Source organism: Sitophilus oryzae, unplaced genomic scaffold, assembly GCF_002938485.1.
Source record: "Sitophilus oryzae breed Bouriz unplaced genomic scaffold, Soryzae_2.0 scaffold_1274_pilon_pilon, whole genome shotgun sequence".
In the NCBI taxonomy this organism is placed as follows: domain Eukaryota; kingdom Metazoa; phylum Arthropoda; class Insecta; order Coleoptera; family Curculionidae; genus Sitophilus; species Sitophilus oryzae.
The window spans coordinates 1,669,952-1,691,260 of record NW_022145920.1 but is presented as its reverse complement, the minus strand read 5'-3'; the positions used below and the strand labels follow the sequence as shown (position 1 = coordinate 1,691,260).

The 21,309-nt window shown below is 32.0% G+C and overlaps 1 protein-coding gene across 3 annotated transcripts in view; it reads left to right on the top strand.

Moving 5' to 3' along the window:
• Positions 1-21,309, top strand: part of LOC115874318 (potassium voltage-gated channel protein Shaw-like) — a 162,510-nt gene that overhangs the window by 94,575 nt on the left and 46,626 nt on the right. For all 3 annotated transcript variants that reach the window (XM_030889425.1, XM_030889424.1, XM_030889423.1), the window contains exon 4: positions 17,854-18,017. In XM_030889425.1, coding sequence (XP_030745285.1) covers positions 17,854-18,017 — 164 coding nt within the window. The remainder of the gene's footprint in view (positions 1-17,853; positions 18,018-21,309) is intronic.

Below are 21,309 nucleotides of genomic sequence, written 5' to 3'. Positions count from 1 at the left end.
CGTTTTGGAAGATGATGCATTTTGATTCGTGTTATTACGTGTGTTTTGTGTCTTTTGAAGTCAAGTGGAGGAAAAATCGAGGGAAAATTAACTGTAGACCCAGAGCACAGTTTATAGTTAATACTCGATGCCCAGGCAGAAAGTTTTATACACCAATAAAGTTGCCATAAGTAAAGTTTGTATATCATCTCGTCACAAATAAGTGCATCTCTTATATAGTACAAGGATCGTACTAAACTTAATATACTAAAAGCTGCAGTAGCTGTAAAATAAGAACATCACACGATAGGTAAATAATAGATTTTAGTACTGCAGAAAAATAATGTCAAAAGGTACTGCTGTAAAAAAATTAAAATTAAAGTTAATTAATCAACCTTTAAGGTTTAAAATTCGGTATGTGTTATTATTAATAAAATAGTTTGTTCTATTTATATTGTTTTATTTATTCCTGTGGAATATTACAAATTTGTATTTGTACATAACTTATATTGATTAATATAATAATAAATGCGGAAAGTTTCTTGAAGCTCGAAAGTAATATATAGTTCTTTTTTATTTTTTTTGGCACGTGGAGTTTTGTTCTTGTTTGTTTTGTATTAACACATACCGTTTTTTTAAATAAAATAACTTAAAAGATTTTTTCAGTTTAATACAGTTTTTTTCACAATATTTTGAAGTAATCACTTGTCACTCAAATTTTAAATATCTTAATTTCCTGCTATGCGTTCCAATTGTACCAACTTATTTCTTTGTAAAATCAAATAAACTTCTTTGAAATTAAAATGACAGACACATATATCACTGTCAAGGATCTTGTCGTTGGACAGACTATAGATAGTTATTTCATTGAAATCATAAATTTGGGAAATTTTTATTGTTTTAAATTAATCATAAATTTTTCTACAAAAACATGATGATAAGACAGTTTCTGTTGAACTTTTAGCACAAAAACATTTCAAATTTATGATCCCAGTCTAATAACTATTTAGTCAACATGTTTAATTTATATCAATGATGACAGGTATTGATAATTTTAATTCCGAATATCTCGAAAATCACTACTCGTAGCGGTTTTTACCAAGAGACCCTTTTACGTAAAAAACGTCGTAAATGTATATTTTTTTACTCAGTAGTTTTGTACAGGTACGGATTAGGGAATGCAATCCCGCACCAAAATCTCAATCCCGCAAACCTGCGGGATTAAAGCAATCAATTCCGCGGAACCGCAAAATTGCGGGACTGTAAACAATAGACATACATTTGGTCCTAAATGGTACGAAAGGCATTGTACATTTTGCATAGGCCCACAATATATTGATATAGAGTGTATCTTAAACTAGCTGTACAGAAATTTGGACCGATTTATACAGGGTGTTCAAAAAATATATTTAATATTAAATAAACTTAAATTTCATTATAATTTATCTACTTATTTTATAAATAAAAATATTATTCTGATGTTGAAGTTTTTTAAACTTGTGTTAGTTATCTGCTTTTGGATACACTCTATATCTATAATTTTTTAAACACCAAACACCAAATATCATTCAAATATTGACGTTACTGCAGAAATTATTTGGAAAAAATCGAAATAAAAATGAAACTTCTACACCCTTATTATACTGTATCTCCGAAACTAAGCATTTTAAGACATCCATTTATCCGATTTTGTGGATAAGTAGCCTCATATTTGGACATTATAAATCTGTGATCCGTTGCTGCTACTAACATGCACTTTTTGAGTTTTTTCCTTTTTTTAAGATAACGCAATTCTTGTTCCGAACACGGCTTTATTTGATATTATGCTATCAGCAAAAAAAGAAGACGATCTTCGAATGCTAATAAATAAATTAAAATTGGAAGAAACTTTTCAAATAAAAGATGCCCGGATGATATTTCGAAAATATTAAATGAAAAAATTAAATATTTTTGTTTAAATGTGGCAAGGCTTTGGAGAGATTGCTCTAGGAATACTCTGCGAACGAAAATCGCAATATTGTGATTTTCGTTCGCAGCTCCCAACTCATCGGCCTAGACTAGATCGCAAAATCACATTCGCAATCGGGGCCCCGTAATTTTTATGAAGCGTTGGAAAATAGGCTTATGTTATGTACAGCATAATATATATAATTTATTAGTTTTAAATTTTGATAATAGTTTTAGCTTTATAATATAATTATGGATTGAAAAGGTTAAAAAATTCTTGTTTTCGGTTATGACTAATTATAGTACAGTTGCTCCCAGGTATAATTCAGATTGTTTACAAATGATTCATAAGGACAGTTTTGGATTCAAATTATAAAAAAATATCTATTTTTAGCCTTTATTTACTAGAAGACATAGAGTACGGAAAAGAAACTCTTTTAATATGGATACTTTTTTCAGCCCTTTTTATTCATTATATTTTGTTATATATTATATTATAAACATTTTTATAACAATCCATAATATAATATAATTTTCTGAATATTAACTAACAGTTGTGGATCGGCTGCTATGTTAATTTAAATACATCCGTTACAATCAGTTTTTTAATTTTAGAGAAATTTCAAATATAATAAAATGTAATATTGTCCTTTTATTTATCTAAAAGTTGGAAAGTTTGCACTTGGTTTGACCTTAGGTTTAACTGGCCGTATCAAAACCGTCGCGTCGGCGTCGCGCGTCGGCTTCTTTGAGTTACATATAGAAAATGTTTTTAAAAGAAAAAAAGAAAAAATAAACAGTTTTTTTTCTAGTTATCTGTAAGGTGGGCGGCAACCTTTTTTATAATAAATTTTTCGTTAGTATACCTACAGACTGTCTAAAAGCACTTTCGAATATTTTGAACATTTTATGTATTTTTAATTTCCCTTTTAAATTTATTCTGTTCTAATCAAACATGTTTAAAAAAAAACTAAGTTAATTGTGGATTTTTTTTTGGTAATTGATGAAAATTTTAAGTACAATATGTGTGCAGCAAAAATATCATAAAAAACAAGCACTACAAATTTTAAAAGGCACATGGCATCGAAACACCCAACAGTTTCTTTGTAAGTTTTTATAAAAAAAATGATTCCGCTATTTATTCTGTTTTTATTGAAAATTTTGGGATTGAGTTTCCCAGTTTACAGCGTACCAATTTAAAAATATCAAAATCGCAATCGCAGGTTTCAGTCGCAGCGATTTATAAATCACAATCGCAGTTTCAATTTGCTCATTTCTAATCCGGATGACACCTAGCGGTGAATTATTTAGTTTTAAACTGGGACGATTTTCCTCGTGAAAAAGCCGCTTTTTAATTACTATGGGTTAGAAGGCAGCATATTCTTCAGATAAAAATAAGTAAAAAAGTTCGTTTAGTTGTATGTCCGAAAATGTTTAGTTTCGGAGATACAGGGTGTAGAAGTTTCATTTTTATTTCGATTTTTTCCAAATAATTTGTGAAGTAGCGTCAATATTTGGATGAAAATTGGTAGCAAGGAGTTTTTTGACATAATAAATTTGATTTTGATGTCAATATGACTCTTATTTATAGGGGGCGCCACCCTACATGTGTTTTAACTTTTGGTTTTAACTGTTTTGAAGGGTAATAACTTTTCGCCCGTACTTAAATAAAACTACTGAGTGAAAAAATAAACATTTGCGTGATTTTTTACGTAAGAAATTTCTCTTGGTAAAAATGGCTACGAGCAACCGTTCTCGAGATATTTAGAATGGAAATAGTCAATACATGACATTAATAACAAAAAATAAACATGTTGAGTATATTATAGTTATTTGACTTAAATGATAAATTTGGGAACTTTTTTTTTAAATTGCGAATGTGATTTTGCGATCTAGTCTAGGCCGATGAGTTGGGAGCTGCGAACGAAAATCACAATATTGCGATTTTCGTTCGCAGAGTATTCCTAGAGCAATCTCTCCAAAGCCTTGCCACATTTAAACAAAAATATTTAATTTTTTCATTTAATATTTTCGAAATATCATCCGGGCATCTTTTATTTGAAAAGTTTTTTCCAATTTTAATTTATTTATTAGCATTCGAAGATCGTCTTCTTTTTTTGCTGATACCATAATATCAAATAAAGCCGTGTTCGGAACAAGAATTGCGTTATCTTAAAAAAAGAAAAAAACTCAAAAAGTGCATGTTAGTAGCAGCAACGGATCACAGATTTATAATGTCCAAATATGAGGCTACTTATCCACAAAATCTGTTTGATATGTTTTTTTAAAGCTTACTTGAAGTTTGATACTTTTATTTAATATATTTTGAACTACGATTGGTTTAAATTTTTTGTAAATTTAGGGTGATGAACTCACACGATTTCTGTTAACTATTTTTAATACACTTACCTTCACTAAAAGCAAATATAGCAAAACAAAACTTATATAAATACTATTAAAGAAACAATCGGCTACTAAAGTGACAGCAAAAATCGTTCCAACACTTACTGCTTTATCGAGTAATTTTTTTGTAGAAATATAAACAAATTTTTGTGATCTAAAGGCATTCCTGATAATTATTTACTTTTTTTTAATAAGTACGGATATTTTACTGCTAAAATAACACATTTTTAAATTAGAATCAAAATTTCGATTTTCGTATTTTTGTCCGTGGGCCGCAACACTGTGCGCCGCCGCGCCGCACCGCGCCGGTGCCAACGAAAATCGCAATCGTAATGCTGGCTGCGATTTTCGTTCAGCTCCTCGTTCGCCTGCCCACTGCCGATGACGCGCCGCTTTATAGACTAAAGGGTCGCAAAACAAAAAATGGCTGAATTATTTTATAATATTTTCGAGTAAGATTGTTTTTCTTTTCGGTCATTTGCGGCTTTATTTTCTAGAAAAAAGGTCACTTATTTTTTTTAAATATTAAATACTTAACATTTTAAAGGCAATGTGTATTAAAAATATACTTAAATCTCTACTTATTTACAGACTGATATTGAAGGGTGAAGAAAATCTTATCCGGTAAAATATCAACAGTTTATCAATTGGAATAAATAAATATGTTTAATTTAAATTCTAATAGTAGATATTTAAAAAAAGAGATAGAAACTGAAATACACTGCAATTAAAAACAATTTGTCTGCGAAACGTTTTTGCTGTAAGTCCATAACAAGCCATAGGGCAGAACTCACAACCTTTTCGTTTGTTTGCTTTTAATTAGGTTTTCCAGAGTGTCAGCTCGAGCTAATTGCCCGAGTACTAACAGTTTCGCCGCTCATTTTCCATTCAGACGGAGAATAGGGAGAAATTTTGAGAAAATTCACGGAGCAAAGCCGAATTTTTAATAGCGTTTAGCTGTCGTTTAAAAGCCTTCAGGGTAAAATTGAATTTTCTCCACGTCGTCGTAAGGAGGTAGACGTCGAGTGCTGTATTTTAGGGGTTAAAAACCATGCCGGAGTAATTCTATAATGAATTTAAATAAGCGGAGGTATTTAGACAGTAGTTCAGAATTACCTATTATTACAAAGTACATAAGTACATAAAATATAATTTAGAAGGTGGGAGAGTTCTTGAACCTTAAAATATATTTTTCCTTAAAATATATTTTTTATTTTAGTTTTCTTGGGTATTAGCACAGAATATCTAGCTACGCAACAGAAGCCTCGTTACATGTATAAAATTGTAGGTAGCAAAAGGAGACAGGCTTTTAAAGCCTGTCTCCAAATCAGATATTTTTATGTGGTAGTTTCGCTACTACATAATAGAGGGCAATAAATTTAAAAGAAAACAGTTTTCTACAAACAAAATTTAAAAGAATTTTGTGCAGTGTTGCCATTGTGTAATTCATATCGTAATACTTCCTGATAAAGCCTACCTTCAAATTTGCTACATCATTAAACATATTAAAATAGATCAGAGCTGATTTTTTCAGTTTGCCATGTTAGTTGGAATTAAATCTTATGAGCTAAATTACAATCACTTCCTGACGTTTGATTGTATAATTGAATCCTGAATTTTCATTGTAATTCGGCGACAATATAATAAGTATTGTTCTACTATTATGATACCACTTCCTGACGTTCGATTGTGTTCATACCAAGTTCATATCGTATAATCGGGAAAAAACGGCGTTAGCGATGGCTATGAAATGAATATCGCTGTCATTTTATATGTAAATTTATATGGGAATTGTCATCGATCGTCCTTTTCCAGCCAGCTGGACGCCGTTTGTTTCGGTATCATATGGTATTTGATATATACTATTTTTCATGACATTACAATATTATGGTACCATGAAGCATATCAAGTGATACCATAATATAGTACCATATTACGATACCATTTCCTGGCGTTCGATTGGGCTTAAACTTGGTATACTACGTATCTTCGGTTACATTGTAATATGATGGTACTATGATGCATATAAGGTGGTACCTTAATGTAGTACCATATTCCAATACCATTTCCTGGCGTTCGATTGAGCTCATATTTGATATAGACTTGCGTATTTTTGATGACATTGCATTATTATGGTACCATGAAGCATATCAACTGGTACCATAATATAGTACTATATTACGTACATGGCGTTCGATTGGGCAATTTGGGATACTACGTATTTTCGGTGACATTGTAATATGATGGTACTATGATGCATATAAAGTGGTACCTTAATATAGTACCATATTACGATACCATTTCTTGGCGTTCGATTGGGCTCAAACTTGGTATACTACGTATCTTCGGTTACATTTTAATATGATTGTACTATTATGTATATAAAGTGGTACCTTAATATAGTACCATATTACGATACCATTTCATGGCGTTCGATTGTTCTTAAATTTGGTATACTACGGATTTTCGGTGACATTGCAATATTATGGTACCTTAAAGCATATCGAGTGGTACCATAATATAGTACACTATTATGATATCATTTCCTGGAGTTCGATTGGGCCCAAATTTGGTATACTTGCGTTTCTTTATAAAGATTTGTTTAATTAATAATTTTAATTTATTTTACGAATTTTTATTTATTGTTCGATGTCGTCATGTCGTGACAGCAATTTTTATGACGAACTAATATATTATTAATTGTACCTGTGTCACTTTTTAAAATCTACCTAGGTCTATATAAATAACGTGGCAAACCGAAGAAATTTGTTATTATAGTATTTTTTAGTCAGTTAACATTTTTTGTACTGCATTTTAATAAATTATTTCCATTATTATTAAACTTATATTTCATTACTAACGTTCCAGCATTAATAAATATCACTATCAATCGCCCTGTATATTATTAATTTTAAAGGTAATTAAAGGTATTTTCTTAGTTAACATTATAAGGTAGTATATATTCAAAATGTATATGTTTTGTAACAATATACTTAAAACTATTTTAATAGCCAAAGGAATAATTAATATAAGTGTATCTGATAAGAAAAGAAGAATAGAAAGAAACACATACTGCATTATACACAATAAAAAGAATGGGATGCCAATTCAAGTCTTTTTGAATCTGGCAACTGTGCATATTTAGCCGAGCTACAAGGCCGTCGACGAGCCGTCGATCCAAAACCGAAAGTTCAAAATTTCTAATTATATTCTGATTATGATATTGTCGCGCCATCTAGTATTCTATTTGTGCAATTTTAGCTCTTTCATTTCGAGTATTTTTCTGTTGCGTAGCTAGATATTCTGTGGTATTAGGTTCTGGATTCTTCTTTTCTCTAAATTAAGTCATAGGACAAATAAGGAGAAAAGCTACTTCTTTTCGTGATCTTTAATCTTCAAAAGCAAACGTTTCGGCCAAAAGCCTTCATCAGTGTTAACATTTTGACATTCTGTAACAATAATAATAATTATTATTATTCTCCTTTTTTGTCCTAATTAAAATAATAATTTTTTGAAAATTAAAGATCACGAAAAAAAGTAGCTTTTCTCCTTATTTGTCCTATGACTTAATTTAGAGAAAAGAAGAAACCAGAACCTAATACCCAAGAAAACTAAAATAAAAAATTGGCGCCGGGGGGCACGTATAGCCGCCCATACTAAAACATGTTAATAAAAAGTTGGTAGGCAGTTCTTTTAGTTTCAAAGTAAAGGAATTTTCCAATTTTTTTATCTCAAAAACTGCGACTTTGACTGATTTTGATGTTATTACAAATTTTGTTGCAAATATTATTCCTAATCTTAAATTGAAAACCGCGTTTTGCTAGCTACTGTAATTTTGGAGTTACGATTTTTTAAAATTTTTAACCCCCTCCCATACCCCCTTAACAACCCCCACCGCCACCAAAAACTAATAGCCAGATTCTCGGGTGCCACAGTATTTTTGTGCCAAATTTAGTTAAAATCGGTTTAACGGTTTTTGAGTTATCGTGTTACCGACGGACAGACAGACAGACACCATGAAAATATTTTGTATTTATGTCATTTATGACCCAAATAACTAATTTTGAGTGAAATTAAAAAAACTTTTTTTTTTGCCGATCTTAATAGCTACCATACCTGATGGTATGGTCACAGGTATGGTCGGCTAAAAATATAATTCATCTATTCAGTGTAGTAATGGTGCATGTTTTATTTGATTATAAACTTAGATGGCTTGGGAGTTTTTAGAAAATAATTGAAATTATATGGTAATTATTTAGTGGGGAAACGACTTTAGACAAAGCAAAAGTGACGTCTGATGAAAAATCTGATTTATATTATCAAGAAAGTACAAAGTTATCTTAACTTTTTGAATATTTAAGCAGGAATTAAGAATTGTATTCTCTAGCGCATTGGTCTTAAAAAAATAAAGAAACTGTAGACATGACACCTGACTTCAACTTTAATTTAACCATTAATTCAACTAATTCCTTTTATTTTTCGTAAGAACGTCATCTCCGTTGTTCTGAACGTCATCTCCGTTGTCTTTGTACTTTAACTTTTGTGGTAGTCCAGGCTTTACTTCCGTATAATACTATCGGTACCGTTAATGTATTATAATATAGTCTTACTTGCGTTTCTAGCCGTGCTTTGTTTTTAAAAGTTTTTGCGATAGTTCCACACACTGATTGGAATTTATTTATTTTTCTCATGTAGTCATTATCTTTATCATGGATTATGTGGCATCCCAAGAAGTTGAAGTCCGATATTTGCTATACCTAGTGGTTTTTTTCTTAAACCTATTTTGGTGCGGATTCCGTCTTTGCCCCAGTGTGCCATCACTTTTGTTTTTTCGGTAGATATTTTTCCATCATATTTTGTTATTATCTTGTCTAGGAGATGAATCTGCCTTTGTAAGGTATCCTCGTCTGGTACGACTATCACTTGGTCGTCTGCAAACAGTAGTATATTCAGAAAATATTGTCGGTCTATTGGGATACCTCTTGGTGCTATTTCTTTCCATTCTCTTATAACCTGGTCCACATATATATTAAAAAGTGTAGGGGATAGAGGACATCCTTGTCTTGTGCCTCTATTAACTTCTATTGTATTATCCCCTTTTACGATCTTAATATAAGTTCTGTGATAACAGCTCTTTAATACATAAATTAAATGCATGGGGAATCCTTTTTTTATCATTATTTTCCATAACTTGTCTCTATTTACATAATCGAAGGCTTTTTCTAGGTCTATAAAAGCCGAGATAAAAGCTAAGTGGGTCTGTTGGTTAAATTCTCGTCTTTTTTCTATTAGTTGCTGTAATGAGAAAAGGTTATCAATCGTAGAGCGACCTTTTCTAAATCTACTTTTCTTCGAGTAATATATTTTCTGATGTTATTTGTACTCGTTTACAGATCATCTTTGCATAGATTTTATATTCTGAATTGAGAAGACTGATACCTCTATAATTACTGCAAATTTATCTGTTTCCTTTTTTAAAGATGGGTTGAACGATAGTAATTTGCCATTTAAACGATGTTTTAGCATGGTACCAGCAATTATTATATAAGTGTAGTAAACGGTGTTTAAGGAGAAGCCCACCATACTTGCAAAGTTCTATATTTAGACCATCTGAGCCTGTTGCTTTTTTATTTTTACATCTCTCCAAAGCATCGTTCAATTCTTCCAAGGTGAGGGGATCTATATATCCTCTGTAATTTTCATCAATATCATTTTCTCCTGTTATATTTTTGTCTGTCCATAGTTCTGTAAAGAATCTTAACCATTCATATTCTGTTATATTATCTATTTTGAGTGTATTTTTCTCATCTGAATTTAGATGTTTTACTATTTTGAATATACTTCTTTGTTGGTTGTATAAATCATGTTCAAGGTCTGTTACAAACTTGTCCCAGCTCTGTTGGTGTGCTTCTCGAACAGCGCGTTTAGCTAAATTTCTTTTAATCTTATATTCTTCATGTGAATGTTGATCTTCCTTGTTTTGAATCCACCTTAGATAAGCGTTCTTTTTATTCTGTATCACTGTTTTCAGTTCGTCATTCCATATTTTTAGTCCTTCTTTTCTAGTTATTTTTAGTGTTTTACCTAAGGCTTTTTCTGTTGCTTTTTTAATTGCCGTCTGTATGTTTTCTACGTTTTTTTCAATGTCGTCGCTTGTTGGTAGTGTTGTAAGAATTTATTTAATCCACTCTGGTATAGGATCTTCGTTCGCTAAAACATCGTCTAAATGGCAAATTAGTATCGTTCAACCCATCTTTAAAAAAGGATCTTGTAAAAGGTCTACTTTATATCTGAATTCTTTTACTTTGTCTTTATTCTGATTTATTTTATATTTTTTAATTTGTATTTTTCCGACAACTAAATAATGATCTGTGTTTATTTCTGCTCCCCTGTATGCATGTATATCGTGTACATTTCTCATAAGATTCTCGTTTACTAAAGTATAATCAATGAGCGACTGCCGTCCTCTTTCACTCCAAGTGTATTTATTAATCATCTTGTTTATATTATTTCTCTTATTTCTATTTGTTAACATTTTACAAATAACACTGAATTCTGTTTAGCTTATACAAGTAGATAAAGTTTAAAACCCTAGGCGCCCAAGCGGTAACCTGAGCCTAGATATTTTAAGTTGTAGTGCTGCAAAATTTCCTACGGGAATATCCAAGAGATGCGTCCAAAGAGATCACTTTCCTAGGAAACCTCTTACTTAAGTATCCAATTGAAAACACAATGTTGTTTATATATTATTTTCCTAGAAATTTTCCTAGGAAAAAAAGCTTCAAAAGCATGTTTTTCTCAAAAAGAGGCAAAACGTAAAATAATACTTTAATACTAAAAAAGTAGTAAATACTAGAAGGACCATTTTACAAAAAAAAATAGTCGTCTGTGCAGTTGGAAAATATTTCTACTAAAATTTATGTAAAGGTCGGAGTAGTTTTTACCTTTGTCGTACCTTTTCTTGATTTTTGTGAAAGTGCGATGAAAGGTACCTAACCTAAACGATGTAAAAACGCTTAGGTTTAAACCTTAACATAGGCCTTAACATAGAGGTATCCCAAATCTCATTCAAATCAGAATAACGGTTCTTAAAATGGTTGTTATGTTTGGGTTGTTATTTGGATCTTTTAGCACATAGGTATCTATCAATAGCACCTATGTATTTTTCAATTGCCATACCTTGTTTATATTTTGCAAATTTAATATTTTGATTGACTTACCAATTAAGTTCCTCTCCGTTTAAGTATAGTTAAAATATCAATTTTTAATGAATCTATTTAGGATTGTAGCGGTTTTGATACTCACCAAAAGGAAAATTAACAGAAACCTATTCCTGTTAGGTACTGTAGTTAATACTTCCAAGGCATCGGTTCATAATTCTTTAAGAAATTTTTCTTTCTTTTATAAACCGGCCAGCCCGTTTAAAAATGGCTAAAATTACCAGCACAATAAAGGTCCTTTTTGTACGCAAATTGTTAATAATTGGTATCTGGCCGCGTTTAATAAAGTGGCTAGCAATTTATTATAGGCGGCTTTGACAATAATATATCAGTAATATTATAATGCTATTTATTATAATATTACATGTAATGTAATTTATGGGTACCTATTCGGTATATTTAGTAAATATTGATTTATTATTCCTGTGCATTATATTATATGGACATTTTAAATATGGAACTTTAATTAAGTACCTTCATGAAAATTAAACTAATCAAAACGAATTAGGGATCACATACAATATTATGTGTATCTGTATTTACTATATTTGTAGACCGATCTCCGTATATTTATAGCAGCATATAATCAGAACGATTTCGTTTACTTTCATGCATAAATAGATACAAAAACGAAAATATTTCCCGACATAAAAAATAACAATAAAGACACACTCGAAAACGCATAAATTTCATAAAATCAGTTTTTATTTAGTGTGATTTTGCCTTATGATCGTCAAAATTGGTGTTAAATATGGCAAATTTTATTGTTTTGGGAAGATCAAATGGTGTTAGAAGGTGTTTAAATACTGAAGAAGTCATCAGAGCCACAACTTTATTGTAGGAGGGAAGGTCGCAACGATACGTGTCGCAGCTTTTTCATGTTACACGATCGCTCATTTCCAGACTATGGAATCGACACACAGAATATGGTTTTGTTGTCCGCAAACCATATTCTCAACGAGTAAAGGTTGATTCTCACTATATCTTCCGTATCAGCTCCATTCCGTTTCCCTTCCGTTCCATATCCTTTCCTTCCATACATTTTTTTGGGGGACGGACTGAAGCGTATCGGAAACAGCGTTGTCAAGTTCTTACATTTGTGCCAGCTCTGTTAACATTTTGCTGATATTTGTTTATTCTTTCATCTCTTAATTAAATCTATTACCTTTTTCAAAAGACAAGTTTTTAAAATTAAACTTTCGTAATGATATAAATGTATGGGACTGATACGGAACGGAAGCTTACGTATAGCGTCAATACAATAAAAAATACGGAACGGATATGGAATGGATATGGAATGGAAACGGAAGGTATAGTGAGAATCAACCTTTAGGCGGACAACGAGGCGGGAAGATCGGTATTTTGTTCAAGCCACTCTTCCTGAAAGAACACTTACCGCAAGAAACCGATAAAATCTTCTTACGATCGCCAGAGGAACTCGAATATCAACTGAGACTATAAGAAATAGGCTGCATGAATTTAAAATTCGGTGAAGGCGAGCAGTTGTTGTGCCGCATTTAACTGCTAATCGTCGTAGGACTCGAAGGATATTTGCTCAAGAACATCTTCACTGGGGTGTGGATCAGTGGAGGCACCTTTTTTTACGGAGGACTCCCGTTTTCGCTAAGACATAATGTTGTCCGGTGGAGAGTTTATAGAAGACCGAATGACCGGTATCTGGACACAACAGTCAGAGAAGCGATTCATTTTGTTGGAGGTTTTGTCATTGTATGGGGTAGGTATAACTTTAAATGGGCGTACGGACTTGGATGTGTTTCTAAACAGCATATTTAATCCTGAACGATACAAAAATGATATTAACGAACCATATTTTATTCCATTTGCTGCTTAGCATGGTCCAGAATTAATCTTACAACAGGATAATGCCAGGCTTCATACTTCAAGGGTCGTTACTCGATACCTTGAAGAGTCTAATATCACAATTATGGATTGGCCTGCTAATAGCCCTGATCTCAATCCTATTGAGCACCTTTGGGATCTACTAAAGAGAATACTATAAAGTCGTCCGCAACCACCAGATCTTCAAACTTTGGTAGAAGATCTTCGAGATGAGTGGAACGCCTTTCCTGAAGAGCTTATTCGGAGTCTCATTCAGTCTATTACAAATCGGTGTGCAGAAGTGCGTAGAAACCGTAGATAAAATTTCTTTAGCATTGTTTTTGATACATATCGTAGTCATTCATAACGTAATAAAAATAAAATTTGCAGCAGTTTGACAACTTTTTTCGTCATAAACACCAAGGTGCATACACTACATTCAATCTTAATTCCTAAGGAACATATTGCTAAGTTTATATGTTTAAATAAATGCCTTTATTGTCAAAAAAATTTACAATTTGTAGACAAAGGTAAAGTAAAGAAACACATTATACAAATAATATTGTCAGTCTTATCGTTTAAAATAAAAATTTATAAAGGTTTACAATGTCAAAGAATAAAAAAAAATAAAAATAAAATTCAAAAGTATTTAGTTAGTTTATAGTAAATATCAATGACCTCTAAATAAATTTATTTCGGTGTCATTGGTAAATATAGCAATAGCAAACATTAGACCAGTGTTTACAAGATCAAATTCGATTTTCAAAATATAATTCATTTGCGGCGTAAAAAAAAGAAAGCCTTGTTTAGTAAATAAGAGTTCAATGCTTTGCGAAATGAAGAAAATGATGTTATGGATTTGATTTCAAATGGCAGGTGATTGTGCATTTTTTTCGAGTTGTATAATATTGAACTTCTAACTAACTCTGAGCGTGGGGTAGGTAGATAATGATCTTGCTCCGCGTTCCTGAGTGGATAAATGTGAGATGGCCTTTCTTGAGATACATGCTTACGTATTAGGCAAACGGATTCAAATATAAATAAGGAAGAAAGAGTTAATATTTTTAATCCTGGCAATGAGTTCTGCTGTTTAGTCCCAGTGAATATCGAACAGCTCTCTTCTGGAGCTTGAAAATGCGGTCAAATTGAGTCGCACAACACGTACCCCAGAATGGAAGGGTATACCTGATGTGCGACTCAAAAATTGCATAATAAACAGTTCTAGCCATTGACAAGTTAAGCTCCTTAGAAACAGATTTTAATGCAAAACAGGCAGAGCTCAATTTTTTCGACAAAGCTTCGATATGTATGTCCCATTTCAGAGAATTGTCTACAACAAGCCCTAAGAATTACAGATTTTACGACGTCAATGGTGGTGTTGTTAAGTACAAAAGGTTGCAGCGAGTTTGTATACGACAAAGCTTTAGTTTTAGAAATGTTGAGACTCAGGAGGTTCGAATCGCACCAAAATTTAATGGTGATTAAGTCATTTGATATAATCCTATGAAGTGCCTTGACGTCCTTGTTGCTCCAAGTGAAGCTAGTGTCGTCCGCAAAAAGACATATTTTGCCACTGATGTTTGTGTTAGCAATGTCGTTAATAAAAAGAAGAAACAAAATAGGGCCTAGTACTGAGCCTTGTGGTACTCCATATTCTATTGGCTTGCTAGAAGACAACGTGGTATCCATCCTCACAAGTTGACTCCTGTTGTGGTTTGGTTTGGTTTGGTTTGTTGCTCAGTTACGACTTAAACCATTCGAGAGATGTTCCCCTGCACCCATAGTGATGCAGTTTATTAATTAGGATCTTATGATTTACACAGTCGAACGCCTTACAAAAAGCACAGAAAATTGTTGCTGTAGAATGATGGTTATTTAGGCTGGAGTAAACTTTATTAAGGAGGGAAAACACAGCGTCATTTGTGGACTTGTTGCTTAGAAAACCAAATTGATGTTCAGTAAATATTTTGTACTTAAACAAAAAAGATACTAGCCTTCCTTTAACCAACCTTTCTATGATCTTAGATAGCGTTGGAAGGAGTGCAATTGGGCGATAGTTAGTGCAATTGGGCGATCTTCTTCTCCTCCTTTATGCAGAGGAATGATTATTGCCGTCTTAAGACATTTTGGAAAAATACCATTTTGGAATGACATGTTTATTAAAGTAGTTAGGTGATTGAGAGTGCTTTCTGGCAGATTCGAAAACATTTTTAAAGTTAGCCCGTCGGTCCCAGATGAGGATTTATTTTTGATGGTATTAATTGTACTGCGAAGCTCTTCTAAAACTACGGGCGAAAAAAAGAAACTGTGTAAGTTTATCATTAGAAAGATATGAAAGTGGATCATGAGAAGGACATATGGTATTAGTTAAGTTTTTCGCTACATTTACAAAGTAATCGTTAAGGTTCTCAGGTGAGGTAGAGATATTGACGAAGAAGCTTTGTTTCTCAAATCATTCACAATAGACAATATCTCTTTAGCAACATTACCAGAATTGACTATTCTCCTATTATAATAAAAGTCCTTAGCGGCCCTTATAGTCTTATGATAAATTTTTCTGTATAGTTTTACGTAATTGTGTGTAAAGAGAATTTTTTTAAGTGAGATAATGAACGCATGTTTTTAGAATATATGCGTAGACCTTTAGTGGTCCCAAGGTTTATTATGCTTATTTTTGATAGACCTAAGAGGAAAGGATTTGAACGCTAGACTGTTTGTTTTTTCGAAAATAGAAAATTCGGTGTCGACATCATAAGAGCGAGTATCCCAGTTGGTTGTTTTACATAAGTGGCTGAACTTTTGAGCATTCTTTTAAAAATACGGCATAATTTACGAAAGGCATTTTTGCTTTTGGACTTTATCGAAAATTCAGTTAAAACTGCTTTATGATCAGAGAGACCCGAGCTAAAGACGTTGCAGGCGATGGAGTTAGGATCAAAAGATGACAACGCAGGCTCATCAAAATTTAAGTAGTGCTCAGTTATGGCAATGATATCTGGAAATTCAAATTCTTCTAGTAAAAGATATAATTCATCTGTTTTATATGTTAAGGACTGAATATTAATAAGGAATATACCAAGCTTACTATCGCTTAATTTTTCAGAGGGTGCTTGATCCTCTGTTCGCGTCAATTGAACTAAAAATTTTTACTCTTATTTGGGGAGCCACTGGAATAATATTTGCCATGACTTTCCCTAATCTTTTGAAGTCGTAGAAGGCTCTCCGCAGAAAAGAATGACCTGAAGGCTGAAAGATCTGCATCAACTTCGGTTGAACCAATACCATAGGCGTTGTGGAAGCGGTAGTACAAATTACTTAAGGAGTCCAGGTCACTAGGTAGCCCTTCTGATGCAAGCATCAATTTGATGCTAGTACTAGTGTGTCCTTCAAAACATACACTGGATGGTTAGTCGTGGAGATAGGCAAGAAATAGCCTAAGAGATTTCAAAATGGAGGGTTCCCTCAACCTGGCCAACACGTAACGTCCATTTACCGCATCTGAGTCCTGAGACAGCCGCACGGTGGCACGGTGGCAGCCATAGGTGGAGTCATCGGGTCCATAACTACCAAACAATCTCTCTTCGTACTTCCCTGCACAATTATTTGCGCTGCACTGGACTTCCCTGCACTGGATTTTCCATCGCCAGGGACTTGCAAGCAGCTATAGCCTTCCTATCAGAACCAATCTTAATAGTTCTTACCTCCCTTGGCATAGTTGCCAGTGGTGGGTCAAGTAGGTGAGGTAGCTTATGCTGCACTAAGTGACACCTCTTTTGCACTCCAATTTTGATATCGGAATGGGAACTGTCTACTTTTCAGCATTGGAAAGCATCTGATGAAATCGGTGGATCTCTAGCTGTTCCTTAACATAGTGCGCAAGTTGATTCGCTGTGTAAGGAGGTGGAATTCTGGACACCACCACATAATTCGAGTCTTCTCTTATGGCGGCCTTAGGAGGTTGCGATGACACTATTTCGGGTGAAACTATTTTTTTTGGCGAATCTATAAAAGCTATTTTGGTGATCTATAGAGCCCGTCTGCGTTGAAATGGACTTTTTCCGTTGCATATTATGATTTATACAGGTCTTATCCTTTGTAACAAGCTTCTCCAGTGTGAGCGACATTTGTTTAACGCCCAAGGTAAGTCATTTCCTTCGCCACTTCTTCCTTAGATGGGTCATGATAATAATAATAATTTAAATAAATATATTTTCTGTGTTTAAATAAAATTTATCAAAATTATCCATAATTCGTTTTGACTAGTTTATAACTTACTTGATATTTTCTCGTTGCCATTAATGTATTTGGAATTAATATTACGTTCATTATAAGTAGGTATATTATAAAAAAATGTCTGCTCTAACCTCATAGAATGGATTTTTTTTATAATTAGGTCTAGTTTTTATAATTAATATCTAGTTTTTCCAATGACATTCCTGATTTTTCCTTTACTCTTTTTTTGTAGGTTTCCCCTAATGTAATCGAATTTAGCAAATCACCGGTGAATATAATCGATTTCGCCGCAACTTTGAGTTTCTACATCGATATGATTCTAATTTTTGAGAAGAAATCTCAAATATTGGACTTCTTCAGCATTATTAGGATACTGAGGCTGTTTAAACTTACAAGGTAAGAATTAGACCAGACAAATACCTGTACAGTTCGTATTTAGATTTATTCCAATATTTAATCAAAACATTGGATTAGTATTTACTACACAATAGACACACACAAATAGAAATAAAACGCAAAATAATGAGAACCTCTATATCTGTCGGGTATTATGTATTAAGCTAAATAAGATTTAATAAACCATAACCTAAATAAATGTGTAGCAAATTAAAAGAGATATTTATATTGTTTTATCGTTTTGGTGAATATTTTTCAGTTCTATGAAGGCTGTAATATAGGAACATGAACGAAAAGCTGATAGAGAAACAGTTCATGTTACACCTACAGGCATATACAAGAAAACATATACATATACTGGCATATATATATATATATATATATATATATATATATATATATATATATATATATATATATATATATATATATATATATATATATATATATATATATATATATATATATATATATATATATATATATATATATATATACTTTGAAAAAAATTGTTAAGTAACCATGCCCAAAAGGCACTCTTTGAGCTATCAAATCATCATCTTAAAGCTGCAAATCAAAGAATCCTTTTTTATTAGAAGAACTAAAATCTCCGTTTACCGAAATATATTGTGTTTAAAAAAATTATTGCACTCTAATGTCATTCGCGAGCTGCAAGTCATCGACATATACAGGGTCCGGCAATAGTGCGTCGGGCATCTGTATCTCATTACTAGAATAAAAAACTTGGGGATTTTGTTTAAGTGCAAACTTAAAGTATGTACTCGGATCTATTTCAAGAAAATATTTTAACTTCCATAGGGTTTCTCAAAAAAGTGAGTGTATCGGGATGATTTTTTTTAAATGGAACACTCTGTATATCACCGCATTTTTAGCTTCATTTCAGATTACTTTACGTAATCCTAAGATATGTGTAAATTTATTTCGATAGTTTTAGAGATATTAATAAATAAATAAAAAATATTTATTTTTCAGCTGTTCTTAAAAAAAAATATTAAAAATACAAGAACTGTCCTGAAATCAAAACGATATTAATTATTTACTTTACATGGCCTGTACTTACTTTGCTAAATATGGTAATTGTAAATTATACAGGGTGTTCAAAATTCTACGCCAAATTTCTTAAAATAGAAAATAATTCTTCTTCGTTCTTTTAAATGAAACACCTTGTACATAACTTTTTCAATAGATAGATATTTAAAAATTAAACAATTTTTGTATTTACAGTATTTCAAAATTTTTAAAGGTTTCGCAGATATTCGCGGTTTTATATTTCATATGGCGATTTTTCGCTCGTATTTTACCATTAATAAATACACTCAGATGCAAAAAAAACGCAACGGAAAAAATTTTGGTCAAATTTAAAGTGTTATATTTTTGTTATTTTTAGCTCTATTTTTATGAATTTTTTAGCAAGCTATATATAATTATATCAACTTTAATTTGTATACTCAGTTTTTTTATAAACTTTAGTATTTGGCATATTATACAGGGTTAATCGAGGGGTTGTTTTTTTACCCTAGCTTTAAAACACCTTGTGCAATAATTTCGCGTGTCAATTTTTCTAAATTATAATTTTACGGTCAGAACCATGTCTCCTGAGCATTTCGTTTTTTGGATCATGTCAATACATACTTTGGTTAATTTTTAAGAGCGAAATGAACTTGCCCCCAACAATTTGCAATTTTTTTCAATTATCATTTCTTTTTGAAGTTATTTTTCAATAAGACAAGGCGGCTTTGTGATTATTGTGAACTATACACTACTATGAACTGCCCATCATGTTCGACGTTTACGAAATACTTGACAAAAGGATTAGAGGTCGCGAAACGTTACCAGCTTCATTAAATGAACTTCACTTGGCCCTTAAAGAAGAATAGGAAAACATAAAGCAATATGATATATGCAGCTGCAATGACAGTATAAACGGACGTAGGAGGCAATATAAAGTAGGTAGGCAATATAAAGTAGGTAGAGGCAATATAAAGTAGGTATTAGAGTATTTTTTCCATTTTTTTTTCTTTTTGTATACTTGAGTATTACAGATTTTTTCTTTAATATCGTTAGTTCTGTTATCGTTATTAATGTTTATTAAAACCCGAACTGTATCGTTAGTTTTTAATGTTTTTTTTTTCATTTAGTATAGCTCTAATTTTTTTTGTACAATTTTTTTTCTATTTTTTTTAAAATTAAAAAGGTCCAAGCTAAGGCCAAAACGCGTGACAAGTATACAATGATATATAAAATGATATATAATTTAGTATAGAGTATACAATGCAGCGTATTACGATGTTATGACAATATCCACCAAAACCATTCCGTCATATTAAAAAATTACAACAAAAAGTAATGATAATTGAAAAATTGAAAATGGATCGTGATCAGTTCATTTCGCTGTTAAAAATTAACCAAAGCATGTATTGACGTGAATCAAAAAACAAAATGCTCAGGAGTTATGGTTCTGACCGTAAAATTATATTTTAGAAAAATTTACGCACAGGGTGTTTTAAAGTTAAGGTAAACCAACAACCCCTCGATTAACCCTGTATAATATGCCAAATATTAAAGATTATAAAAAATGTCTACACCTATGTGGCGGATTCATCTATCCAAAAAAATTCTTTATGGGTATTTCGCCACTGCACTGCAAGAAAAATCTACAAAATAAAATAGTTATTTTTTGTAAACACTTCTGGCGTTAAACCCTTGTATATGAATTTTTAAAGTAGCTCAACCTAAGACGTTTATGGATGTAAAGCGCCAGATGGCGGGGCGTATTTCACAGTCTTTTACTACAGAAAAATATTTTTTGTTACTCTGAATTTTGAAGCGACCAATAAAAACAGAGAAAATAAAAATCGATAATTTTCGGACTGTGCCAATTGGTTACTAATCGACCAGATACTTTTTGTCTATTAGATATGCTATAAAAGCTGGTAATTATTCAATTCGACCATTGTAAATACCCGACAAATTCCGCAAGGCCGACGAGGCCTATGCTTTTCACTGATAAGAAAAAAACTTGTTTGTTTAGATAATTTTCGAGATATTTTTTCTTTCTGAATGCACATTTTTAAAGTATTTTGTATTCTTTGTCAGCCTGATCTATTATACTGGTCGCACGTATCGAAGTTCTGTTTCTTCTAGTTTTAAAAAATGTTCTTATTTCTTTGTAGTTGTTGTGGTTGTAGTAATTAGATTAATTTTATTAAGTTTAATTATAATGTTTAGTGTAGAATACCAGAATTAGTTTAGTAGTGTTTTTATAGTTTAT